Below are 12850 nucleotides of genomic sequence, written 5' to 3'. Positions count from 1 at the left end.
CAGCATCCCATATTGGTGCCAGTTCAAGTCCTCGCTGCTCCACTTCTGATCCAGCTCTCTGTCATGGCCTGAGAAAGCAGTAGAAGAGGGCCCAAGTCCTTTTTTTGGGCCCCTGTACCCACATGGGAGACACAGAAGAAGCTACTGGCTCCTGGCTTCTGATCGGCCCAAGTGAACCAGCAGATGGAGGACCTCTCTCTCTCTCTCTGCCTCTGCCTCTCTATAACTCTGCCTTTCAAATAAATAAATATTAAAAAAAATTGTACCACAAGCAAAGTTAAAAGACAACTGGAAACAAATATTTACATCTCATATTATCAACAAAGAACTATCCCCCCGCCCCACTATAAAGAGCTCCTAGTAATTGCATAAAAAATCAACAACTCAGTAGAAAAATGAAGCAAGCACAGGGTTCCCCAAAACAGAAATATAACTGGCCCTTCAACAACAGACCAGAGGCTTGGCCCCCTCCTGGTGAGATATGAGGGTTTAATATGATGGTTAAGAGGACCCTCTGAATCTTAGTGGAGATTTTATGAAAATGTTATTACTTAGACTTATATATGATCATTTTTCCAAATAACTAAAAAGGAAGCAATTCAGATTTAACTGAAGGCAGTGTGCATTTTAAACAAAAGGATGTCCTTACCAAAGCTGCATATCTAACAACGGAAGTAAGTAAAGGATTTCCTTGACTTACAAGTTCTAAGTTAGGTAAAATGGGAGAACTGCAAGACTGCATCAACAAAACCATTACCATTTGTGGGGTCTCTTTATGGAATACATATTTTTCTGAGTGCCCCAGGAACATTTAGCAAAACGCAATAGAAATGAGTCTAGTTCTTCTGAGGATAAACAAATTTCATGATCTTTTTATTCAGGTCTGTAGGAAAGAGATGTGCATAAAATGGGGAGGATGGAAGGCAAAACTAAGGATCATTCCACTTAAACCTCCACTTTGCAGTAAAATCACCATTTATAGATAGTAAATTCTATACACTGAATTGTTATTTATAGAACTCGGTGCTTGAGAATTTCTCCATTCAATATTTATGCTTTACATCTTTTAAGATGTTATTTATTTGAGAGACACAGAGATAGAGACAGAGCTCCCACTTGCTAGTTTGCTCCCCCAAATACCCACAACAGCAGGGGCTAGGCGCAATCCAGGTCTCCTTCTTGGGTGGCAGGAACCCAACTTCTTCTACCTCATAGGGTCTGCATTAGCAGAAAGTTGGAATCGGGAGCTAGAGCAGGGAATCAAACCCAGGTACTCAGGTGTGGATCACAGGCATCTTAACTGCTAGGCTAAACACTCACACCTCCATTCAATACCTATAAAGACAAACAGATCACGTACACTCGATTTAGATGCCATTTTTCTAAATGGTACCATTTAGATGGCTAAATACTACCTAACAGAGATATGTAACATATCTACCAATCAACTTTTGGTGTAGGTACTAATTTCCTAGGGACTGAACTAATTAGGTTATCTAGGTAGTGTTACTTAGTCTGCCCCCCACCTTCAATCTTTCAGTCTTGAATACACTTTATCTGTAATAAAATTATATCTTGGACAACCTGAGTTATGCATTAGAAATGAGAGGAATATGTTTCTCTGTTGGATAGTACTTAACTGAAACTTCAGAAACATCTGAACAACTGGGGTTAAAAAGAATCATTTGGGGCAGACGTTGTGGCACGGTGGGTTGAGTTGCCAGCTGCAATGCTGGCAACCCATGTTGGAGTCCTGGCTGTTCTGCTTCCTATCCAGCTCCCTGCTAACGCACTTGCCACAGCAGCAGAAGACAGTCTAAGTACTCAGGCCCCTGTCACCCAAGTAGGAGACCTGGATGGTATTACTGTCTCCTGGCTTCACAGTCTGTCTGTTGTGGGAATGAACCAACAGATAGAAGATTTCTCTGTCTCTCTTCCTCTATCACTCTGTCTTTAAAATAAATAAAAACAAATCTATTTTTAAAAAAAAATAACACTTTGATATTTTCAGACTAAAACGTGACCATTTAGGGGGTGGATTAAGATAGCAGAATTGGGAGGGAGCTTGCTGTTCGAGTCAAGGAGAAAATAGTTTTCAAAAAGTGAAAAGAATGCAGTCTCAGGGAAGAGTTAGGGAGAAAACAGCAGAGGAAACTACATAAATTGGAGGAACACAGTAGACCTACGTGGAGGGTGAAGACTCACACAACTTAAGATCCCACCAGCTGAGAACCTCTGCACCAGCGTTGGAGAGCAAGGTGAGACCAGATTGCAGCAGCCCAAGCCACTGGCGAAAAAGCTGCAGGAAGAGCCTAGAGGGAATCCAGCTTGGAGCCCTATAGGGGATAGTGTACCCACCAAACTAGAGAAGAAAAGACCAAGGAGGGCCACGTTTTCTCTCTCCCCGATCAATCTTCAAAGGCGTCCTGTAACAAGGTGACAGAGAGCAGGCACCATTTTGGACATACCTAATAGCTGCACCAGCTTGTGTCTGCACCCAGCAACCAACCAAGCAGAGACTCCTGAGTCTGGTGGGGAGAATAGACAGGGGACTGGGTGCTTGTGACTGTGGGAGGTTTGTGTGCCAGGACTGTGGAAACACTGAGGCTGCATGGGAGGACTCAAGAGTGTGATGGGGACATTGGGCAGTCACTGTGGGAGGCTCCACATGATCAAGGCCCCCTGGTTACCTGAAGAGAGACATTTCTAGGGTATCTCAGCTTATACTGAGGACTGTACAGATCCTTTGTGTGGTCCTTGTGACAGAGCAGAAAATATACTCACTGGGGCTAGCACCCAGGCACTGGTCTCCTTTGAGGACAGGAGCTCAGCTGAGTCTATGCCAAAAGACAAGAAGAAACATCCCCTCTGATAAAAAAAAAAGGGAGATTTACCATCCCAAGCCTGGGTGTGTCACTTCAGACATGCCCTTCACCCTAGAGCACTAAACAGAGCTCCCTTGCTACTCCCACCACATGCCTCTAGGAATTCTCTAATTCTCTGAAAGCAGACACTATGATAATTCAATCAGATGAAGTCCAAAGATAAAAGCCACCACAGCAAAAAAAAATCAAAGAAACCAATGAGTACCCCCACAAATTCCAAATAACAAATGCACCAATCCAAGAAGCAAGAACAAGGAAGACAACATGATACACCCAAAAGAACACAACTCTGCAATACTAGATTGTGAAGATGATGAGCCTGAATGCCAGAAATGGAATTCAAAAAATTGATCACAGGATTACTTAGAAATAATCAGAAGAAAATGCATGAAGTAATGAAATCCTTACATGACATGAAAGAAAAATTTTCACATGAAGTTGAAATTTTAAAAAGAAATCAAAATGAAATCTTGGAAATGAAGAATTCAATAGAACAAATAAAAAATACAGGGAGAGCCTTAACAATGGAATCGACAAAGGAGAAGAAAGAATATCTGACTTAGAAGACAAAGCACAGGAAATTCTACAGTCAGACCAAACACAAGAATAAGAAATTAGAAGACTAAAAAACACTGTTGGGAATCTACAGGGTACTATCAAATGACCCAACATATGGGTTCTAGGAGTTCCTGAAGATGTGGAAAGAGAGTAAAAATTAGAAAGCCTTTTTAGTGAAATAATAACAGAAAATTTCTCCAATTTGGAGAAAGAAAGGGGCATCCACATACAGGGAGCACATATAATTCCTAATAGACATGATTAGAAAATATCTTCACCATAACACATTGTAATCAAACTCTCCACAGTAAAATATAAAGAAAAGATTCTAAAATGTGCACCAGAGAAACAGCAGATTACTTTTGGAGGCTCTCCAATTAGACTCATAGCAGACTTCTCATCAGAAACCCTACAGGCTAGGAGAGAATGGCAAGATATAGTCAAAGTCTTAAATATAATTATGCTGTATTGTAATACTGTAGCTCTACTGGGCCCTACAGTAGAACAGATGGAACATGGTTTGCATCAATAATGAGCAGTCTCTGACCACTAGGATTTCTTTGGTTTTATTAACTAATTTTTTTTTTTTTTGCGGTTTATGTTTTCTTTCTTCTCAGGTTTTCCTTTATGTTGCTGATATCAAACTATTCGCTAAACTTACCAATTCTTATTTGTTACTTCTATATTGCTATGGGCATGGAAACCATAAAACCAACAAGGAAAGGGTCTGTTACAGGACAGAAAGACGCTACTGCGAAACGACAAGAACTTCACCTTTGTGATATCTCTTTTGTTGCTAAGAGGTTAGCTTATATTTTCATCTTGTTTCTTCATGATGTCCTAAATAGTTAATGGGCGAGGTAGCTGTGTTCTTGAGAGCTAAATTTATTCCTCCATTTATAGAACCCAGCATTCTATAGGTTAAATTTCATCTTTTAAAGGGTTTCTTAGAAAATATTTTGTAACTGATGGGTGGATTTTTAGCTCTTCATAAAACTTCAGAACTGTTTGCTTTGGTTTGCTAGAGTATAACACGAAGCCAGAGTAAGATGTGTGGTAATCTTCACTTTTGAAATGAATACTCTTTCCCTTTATGAATGGATTTGGCAAAAGTAGCAGGCAGTGCATGAATTCCATGCTTAGTCATTATGTAAGAATATGGGGATTGACTAAGCCAAAAGATTGTAAGTCAGAGAAGTAAAGTAACACGACTTACTGTTTGCCAGTGCGATGTCTTCTCAGATATCCTCGGGGGATGGGATCAGATTGAGCTGGGCTCAGGTTATAGAACCTGGGATCCATCGTCAAGAATGGCTTTATTGGGATTGTATTAAAGATAGGCATGTGGATAGATTGTTTTTATGTCTGGAAATTCCAGACAAACCAAATAAGGAGTGTTAAATTTGTGATTAAAAAAAAAAAAAAAGACCATGCACTTTTATTAATTATCCAAGAAGGTCAGCAGAAGTGTCTTTTTTACCCCCTCTATAATAGATCACTCCTTGATCTGACAAGGTTAGCATACATGGGAGACACGTATTTTCTTTTGTCTTTAGGTTGATGTAATTTGATGATACAGCAGGGATTAGTCATCAGGAGTTGATGAAAGCAGTGACTTTCTGTGCCATATTTGGACTTCTCAGAGCCCAGAATCTTTTTACACTCAACTTTCCTTTGCCTCTTGGTCACTCTCAGCATTGGGATATATTGAGGTCTGATTTTCCAGAGCTGGGCTGTCTAATATGGTGGCCACTCACCATTCGTGGACATTTAAATCTAAGTTTATAAAAATTAAATAAAATTAAAAGCTCAGTCCCTTCATTATTCACATTCCAAGTGTTCAGCAGCATCAGATATGTAGTGGCTACTGAATGGGACAGTGCAGAAGAAGAACACTGCTTTCGTTGTAGAGAGCTCCCTCAGACAGAGCTGTGCCAGGGACTCGTGCAAGGCAGCTGCCACCCCTCTGCACATGGCCTCCTCGGGACTTCTCAGAGCTGGCTGTTCTGTCTCCCGGGTTTCCACTTAACTCAGAAAAAGAAAACATGATTAGCCTGGCTTGGTGCCTCATTGCAACAGGATCCTGAGGGAGCTTGAGGACTTTATGCCAGTATTCTTCCTCCTGTCTTGAGAGTCCCTCTATTTGTATTTTGGAAACTAGGTTGTTCTCTTTGGTTGTTTCCATAATAAATCTTATAAATGCTCTTGCTGACTCTCTATTAACAACAGAATGTGTTTTGTATACTGTGAAAAAGATTCCTAAATCAAATTAGAGGTGGGAAAAAATGAGTTGTAAGGCTTTAGGGCTCTGTGATTCTATTTATTTCCACAAAACACAGAGTGTCAATTAGGTTCTCCTCTAGATGCTGTAAAGAAATTTGTTTTGCTAAGAAGAACTCTGATTATTTATTTATTTCAATCATTGTTGTTTAATCAAAGGTCAGAATGATAGGATAGTTGAGGATGGAGGAACTATTTAGGTTGACAAAAAAACTTCTGCCACAAGGTAGAAACATTAACTTCAGATGAATTGTAATGTATGGGTTTCCCATAAGCTTTAGTGAGGGCAAGCTACATTTGTTTACTGGTAACTTTTCTGATTGGGGATATAAGAATGCTGCCAGTCTGGTCTCTGCAGAGAACTGGAGAGGGACATTGAGGGATACTTGACATCATTCCCCACTAGGAAGTTTGGACAATAGTGAGAAAGCAGCTGCCTTAAGAAAACTGACGAGACAAGTCTTCCTCGGGCGCGATTTACCAAGTAGCTTGGATCCACTTGTTGAGAAGCCCTGTTCTCTGTATTTATGGTCCTGCAACCTTGCACCAACCTACTTGTTATGAAAATCGTAGATCTCCTGGATGTTTCCAAAGATGATGTGCTCTTTATTGAGGATCCCAGGGGGGATCTCCTCCACACCACTGGTCATTTCCCACAGGTAGGTCTGTAAGACAGCAACAGTGTGGTCACTGGCAAGCACTGCCACATGAAATATTGACACCACAAGCAGCCTCACGCTTGTGGGGTGACACTCAGACCAGAAATGCTTATAGAGCTTAGAAAAAGAAATGTTAATCAAGCAGAACAGAAGGAAATAAAATCTGAATGTTTCATCATCCCGAATTTTACCAAGAACACAAACTCTGTCCACACTCTTGTTATTTACTAAATGTGCTTGGGTTTGAGTGTGTGTATGTGAGTGTGAATGTGTATAAGTGTGCATACGTGGGAGGTCAGACCCAATCTGAGCTCACTGGTTTTTATTTTTGAATTGATATACCTAATATACTTTTTGTTTGTTTGTTTGTTTGGTCTAACTGTAGTCTGAGGAAAGTTTAAACTTTCTTTTTAGAAACACTTTAAACTCTCATGCAGTTACTGTTGATGCCGGGAGACAGATTTCCTCTGGCTGGCTTTTCATTCATTACTCTTTCAGAGGACAGCAAGAGCGATGAGCTCTGCTCAAGCACCAGGCACGGGCAAGGAAGTCATTGTTCTAATACAGATGACCGCGGGACTTACCTCCAGGCACTCGTGCAAGTCCCTCACGTAAGCCTTCTCTGTTTGTAGTAGTTCAGCCATGATGAACCTAGAAGGCAACACAGGGACTGAGAGTTGGTCACAGGTGTATTGCCCCCTTTCCTTCCACCTCACTTCCCTTCCACAGCATTTATGATATTCTTGGATTCCTGTTTTCTCGCTTCTTTCAAACCCCTCCCTCTGTTACTGAGTCATTCTCACCTTGATCACTTGCTTAGCATCCCCTGAAACAAGTCTATGCTCAGCCACTTGCATGTTCTCTCTACCTTTTTCATCCTGGTTCTACCTTTCTGTGATTCTGTGCTGCTAGACAGGAGCCCTCACTTGCACATGTGCATTTGCATGTGTGCACAAGATGTAGGCCTATTCACTTTAGATCTCAGCAACTGGGGAGCTTGAATCTTAGTGGCCTCCATTCCTCTTACAGCTCCCAGAATGACAGTATCTGTTCAGTACAGTTTGTAGACTTAAATAATTCCCAGTATTATAAGTGAAACCAGGTTTTAAAGCCAGGAAAAGCCGGCACTGTGGCTCAACAGGCTAATCCTCCGCCTTGTGGCGCCGGCACACCGGGTTCTAGTCCCGGTCGGGGCGCCGGATTCTGTCCTGGTTGCCCCTCTTCCAGGCCAGCTCTCTGCTATGGCCCAGGAAGGCAATGGAGGATGGCCTAAGTGCTTGGGCCCTGCACCCCATGGGAGACCAGGAGAAGCACCTGGCTCCTGCCATTGGATCAGCGTGGTGCGCTGGCCGCAGCACGCTGGCCGCGGCGGCCATTGGAGGGTGAACCAATGGCAAAGGAAGACCTTTCTCTCTGTCTCTCTCTCTCTCACTCCACTCTGCCTGTCAAAAAAATAAAAAATAAAATAAAAAAATAAAAATAAAGCCAGGAAAAGATCCCAACATTATCACCAACATCAGGGGTTACCAACTTTTTCTGTGAAGAGCCAGATGGGAAAGAAGTGTAGGCCATTCAGTCTCTGACATAATCACTCAACCCTGTTGCTATAGCACAAGAGGATTCACAGACAATGCCTAAGCAAAAATAAGTATGGCTGTGTTCCAATAAAACTATTAATGGACACTGAAATTTGAATTTCATCTGATTTCTATGTCATATTTTTTTCAACAATTTAGAAATGGAAAAAAATCATTTGTAGCTTCTAGACTATATAAAACTACTAATGGCTCAAATTTGACCTGCATTTGCTGACTTCTGCCCTAGATTATACTTTTTTCTTTTAAAAAACATCTATTATAGAACTTATTTTTAAAACCTATATATTTATTTGAGAGGCAGAGGGACAGAGAGCTCCCATCTGTTGGTTCACTCCCCAGATGCTGTCAATAGCTGGGGCTGGGCCAGGATAATGCCAATAGCTGGGAACTCAATCCATGTTTCTCATGTGGATGGCAGGGATCCAACTATTTGAGTCATTACTTATTGCCTTTTAGGGTGTATGTTATCAGGCAGCTGGAATCAAGAGTGGATCCAGTACTTGAACCCAGGTACTCTGAAAAGGCATGTGGGAATTCCAAATGGTATCTTAAACACCAGGCCAAAATGCCTGCCCCTAGGCACTCTTTCTAATAGGGTCTATTTATATCACAACCGATGTGCATAGGGCATATCACAAGCACAGCGTAAATTAACAATTCTAAGTTGCTGTTCTTCAGTCTCCCATAAAGAGTAGTGTGTGATACACATCTTTGAGTGCTAGGGGTTCTTTCCCTCCCTGGGTCCCAAAATAGCAGTCTCCCTGAACACCTGTTCAACTTACACTGTGTGGCTTCATTGTAGGATTAGCTACTTCATTTTTTTCTTCCACAAATTTTTATTAGAAATGGTGCTTCCTAGTTGGCTTCCTAGTTGGCATATAGCACAAACCATGTATTTATACATTTACATTTACTATATCAGTTTTCATGGAGTTCATAAGGAGAATCCCTATTTCCAAGTGTTCTATCACAGGAAAATTTTGAGAAACAGTATCCGAGAATGTCCTCTGCTGCAAATTTCACAAGAAATATTAAACAAGGAGCACCATTTCCTGAACCCTTATGAAGTGGGATTTTTCCTTAAAGCAATAAATTGTTCTATTAAGATTTTAAGTAGTGATTCAAAAAGTTTTCTTCTGCAGGAGTTAATTAGCTGCTATCTTCCTATTCTTCTCCACTGGTAGGGTGGAAAGTGCAAAAGCTTCAAACAGCAGCTGAATTATGACTTTGTCATTTACTAGAGGTAGGATTTGCCGCTCCAAGCCTCTAACACCTTATTTATGAAATAGCTGATCACGCAGAACTGCACAAGGATTAAACAGGAACGTGTAAGCAAAGTGCCCACCACATGGTAGGTGCTGGTTAAACACTCAGTGATTAAACGGTCTATAAATGGTTACGAAACTAGGAAAGAAGGAAGATCAGAAGGAACATGAATTGCTGGGCCTTGAAATATTCCCTTTGATGCCATCGCTGAGGGTTTTCTAGTATTGTTCTTTGTCTCACATCTGCCTCCTGCAGTTTCACTTGTCTTTACACTCCATCTCCACTACCCTCCACTCCCATTTTGTGCTCTCCCCACACCTCCTTTACCCTCTTCCAGATATTTGGTGCCCCAGAAGTAGCCCAGGAGGAGGACTTAGCTAAGGGTAGGATCCACATTCCCCTTCCTATCATGAGTTGAGCTGTGTGGCCTTACCCACAGCACCCCAGTTTTGACTTATCTGGAAATAGAATCACTGCAGAACAGGAATAGGGTGGGCCCTAACATAATTGGCATCATTACAAAAGGGGAGAATTTGGATGCAGCATTTTTTACACACACACACACACACACATTCAGGCAGAACACCATGCGAACAGGAAAACAGCCATCTACAAACAAGAAGAGAGGCCTGGAAACTGACTGTCCCTCATAGCCTCAGAAAGAACCAATGATGCAGACACCTTTATTTCAGACTATCAGGCAGCACATTTCTGTCAATCGTGACACCTGGTCACAGTGATCCTAATGAACAAATAGAATTCCCCAGGGAAACAGCTTCTGACTTTGCATACCAGTCCTTATTTTGTTAACTTCTGCATGTTTTTATCAATTAATGATGTTATATTCATTACTCTGTTAGCCCTTGGTTCATACAACATCATATAAAATACTTCTTTGACCTCAAGGAGTCTAATAGAGAAATATACCAAGGAATCAGCTGAATAAGTAAAATGTGAATCATTGTAGACAAAAAATAATTGCAGGGGGTCAGAAAAGAATGGACCAATGACAGTAGATGCTGTAGATAAAGAATTCATAGAGGCATAGAGTATGAGCTGGATTGTAAATAACCAATAGGATACAGACAGGAGAAAAGAAAATCAAACAGACAAAAAAAAAAAAAAAAGAACAAAAGGATGGGAAGAGGAAGGAAGGACAGGGAAGGAAAAAGAATAAAGAAAAAGGAGAGGATTCCGGGTTAAGAATATTACATGAACAACTATGTACAATTTACTCCTACACTGGAAAGGAGCTGATGAAGTGATCTGACTGAAGCATGTAATTTGAACTAGAAAGTACTTTAAAAAGATTGACTTAGATGAGGCCAAATGATAGCACCTCGGGGAGTGTGTATAAAGCAGTATAAAGCCATTTAAAATTTGGAGCTAATTTGGAGCTGGTAAGAGACACATGGAAATGAATCACAGTATACAGAGTGTAAAGAGTCACATGGAGCTGGTTTAAATTCTGCCTCTGGGGACAACATTATGGCACAGTGGGTTGAGTCACCATCTGTGACACTAGCATCCCAAATGACTACAGGTTTGAGTCCTGGCTGTTCTACTTCCTATAAGATTTCCTGCTAATGTGCCTGAGAATACAGCAGAAGGTGACACAAGTATATGGGACCCTGCCACCCATGTGGGAGACCCAGATGGAGTTCCTGGCTCCTGGCCCTTGCAGCTATTTGGAAAGTAAACCAGTAAATGGAAGATCTCAAGATTGTGCACTCTCTCTAACTCTGCCTTTAAATAAGTAAATAAATTTTAAAGTAAATTCTGGCTTCACTGCTTACTGTCTGTGTGGTTTGGGGAAAGTTGCTTAGGAAGAGCAAATGAGAAGATGTGTGAATGGCACTGAGAGGGTGTTCAACACAAACAGCAGTTGGGTGGTGGTGGGGTGGTGGTAGGAAGAGTATTGGTATTAGCAATGATAAAACACAACATCACAAGGATAAATCTGGCATCACTGTGCAGGTGAACTGTCAGGGATGGGCAGCAGGAAGGGAAGTTTTGGCAAATAATCTAGACTTCTGGTGACAAGGGCCACAAATGGGAAAAATGGCAGAGACATAGAAAATCTGAAAAAAGGACTGACACAAAGAACAAAGAGTTAAGCTGAAGCCTCCTTCAGAGCCTTAAGGCTAGGAAACTAAAATTAGGAAATCAGAAGGGAAAACTAAGTTTGAAAGGAGACAAAAAATTTAAATTGGTCCATGTTGAGTTTTGAGATTGTGAAATGAAATGTGATAGTCCAAAATGATTTTCTTTGGGAAGCTACTGATAGATGGGGAGTACTCAGCTGAAGGACAGACAGGAGAGACTTAAAAATTTTCAGAGTGAACCTTGTTCTCAATGGGAGCATCACGTCTGTGCACTCCAATCTCACAGGTAGTCACGAATATACTTTAAGCTGTCAAAAGGTGGCAGTGAAGGCCAAAAATAGTCACAAGGAGCCTGCTAGTTGGAGTGGGAGCTCCCCAACACGTACTCTTTCTTCCGGGCTGACTTCCGCTTCTCTTCATTGATTTCGTGGTTGGCGTCCCGTAGCTTGACCTCACGATCAGAAAGGCTTGCTGGGATGATGTCCAGCTCCAGGTCCTTGTTATCCTACAGAGGAATCACAGAGGTCACCTTGAAGAGGCTTTGGGAATCAGCTCATCCGAGTTGGGGGAGGTGGCAAGGGGGATAATAGAGAAAAGTATCGGAAAGAGAGAAAAAGATAGGGGACCCTACAGACTTCATCCACAATCACACTTCTTCAAGGCATACTTTTTTTTCAAGTCAGAAATATATACAACTTTCAGGTCTAATGTTTAAGGCTGATATCTGCAGCAAGAAAAAACAATGAACACATTTGAAAATTATGCCTCTATTTCCCTGAGGCTTTTGGTCCTGATCAACTCTAAACACACACACAAATTAGCTTAAGATTGATTCTTAACCATTAAAATAAATGTGGAACAGAAACACACACAGACATTAAAAAACCCTTTCATTTTCAAAAGAAAACAATGAAACTAAATATTTGTATTTAAATAAGCAATTTCCCTTGGAAATAGAATGTTAAATGCTTGAACAATGACTGAATTTTCTAATTGCTCATTGTTCTTTATTTGAACCACCATTTGATATTTATAAATGATAGGATCCTGTAGGGAAAAAAGAAACTCTCGCAGATGAAAGCCTGGGGGAGACATTAACGGACTCAATTCCTAGTGGTTTGACCACTTCACTCTCTAGGCTGCTCTGCTTCAAAGCATGGGTCTATTTAAAGAGTTAAGAATTAGGAACCCTAGAATTAAGCTGCCAAGCTGTATTTAGCTCTTAATTCATAGGTTACTGACCCCTATTATGAAGAAGAGATTAAAAGTCAGCCTTCTTTTCCTTCATGGCAAAAACTACCTCTTTTCAGTTGAAATGCCAAATAACCTTTGTGCAAATGGTACCCCCTATTCTTGAAAGAGTACTATTGTTCATACTTGGGACTCTAATCATTAGATGAGGACGCTAATCATTTGCTGATTAACATAATTGGCTGGAAGATGGTACTGATGAAGCCAAGATAGCAGGTTTAGTCCTCAAAGCCAACGGTTAACACTGC

At 41.0% G+C, this 12850-nt stretch overlaps 1 protein-coding gene across 6 annotated transcripts in view; it reads right to left on the bottom strand.

Moving 5' to 3' along the window:
* KALRN (kalirin RhoGEF kinase) overlaps window positions 1–12850 on the bottom strand; it is a 737253-nt gene that overhangs the window by 248370 nt on the left and 476033 nt on the right. For all 6 annotated transcript variants that reach the window (XM_062209080.1, XM_062209015.1, XM_062209004.1 and 3 more), the window contains exons 23-25: window positions 11738–11856; window positions 6967–7033; window positions 6279–6388 (exon numbers count right to left, since the gene is read on the bottom strand). In XM_062209080.1, the coding sequence (XP_062065064.1) occupies window positions 6279–6388; window positions 6967–7033; window positions 11738–11856 (296 nt within the window). The remainder of the gene's footprint in view (window positions 1–6278; window positions 6389–6966; window positions 7034–11737; window positions 11857–12850) is intronic.

This window comes from Lepus europaeus, chromosome 2, assembly GCF_033115175.1.
Source record: "Lepus europaeus isolate LE1 chromosome 2, mLepTim1.pri, whole genome shotgun sequence".
In the NCBI taxonomy this organism is placed as follows: Eukaryota; Metazoa; Chordata; class Mammalia; order Lagomorpha; family Leporidae; genus Lepus; species Lepus europaeus.
Note: the sequence above shows the minus strand (reverse complement) of the source record. Positions and strands in the feature narration are given on the sequence as shown.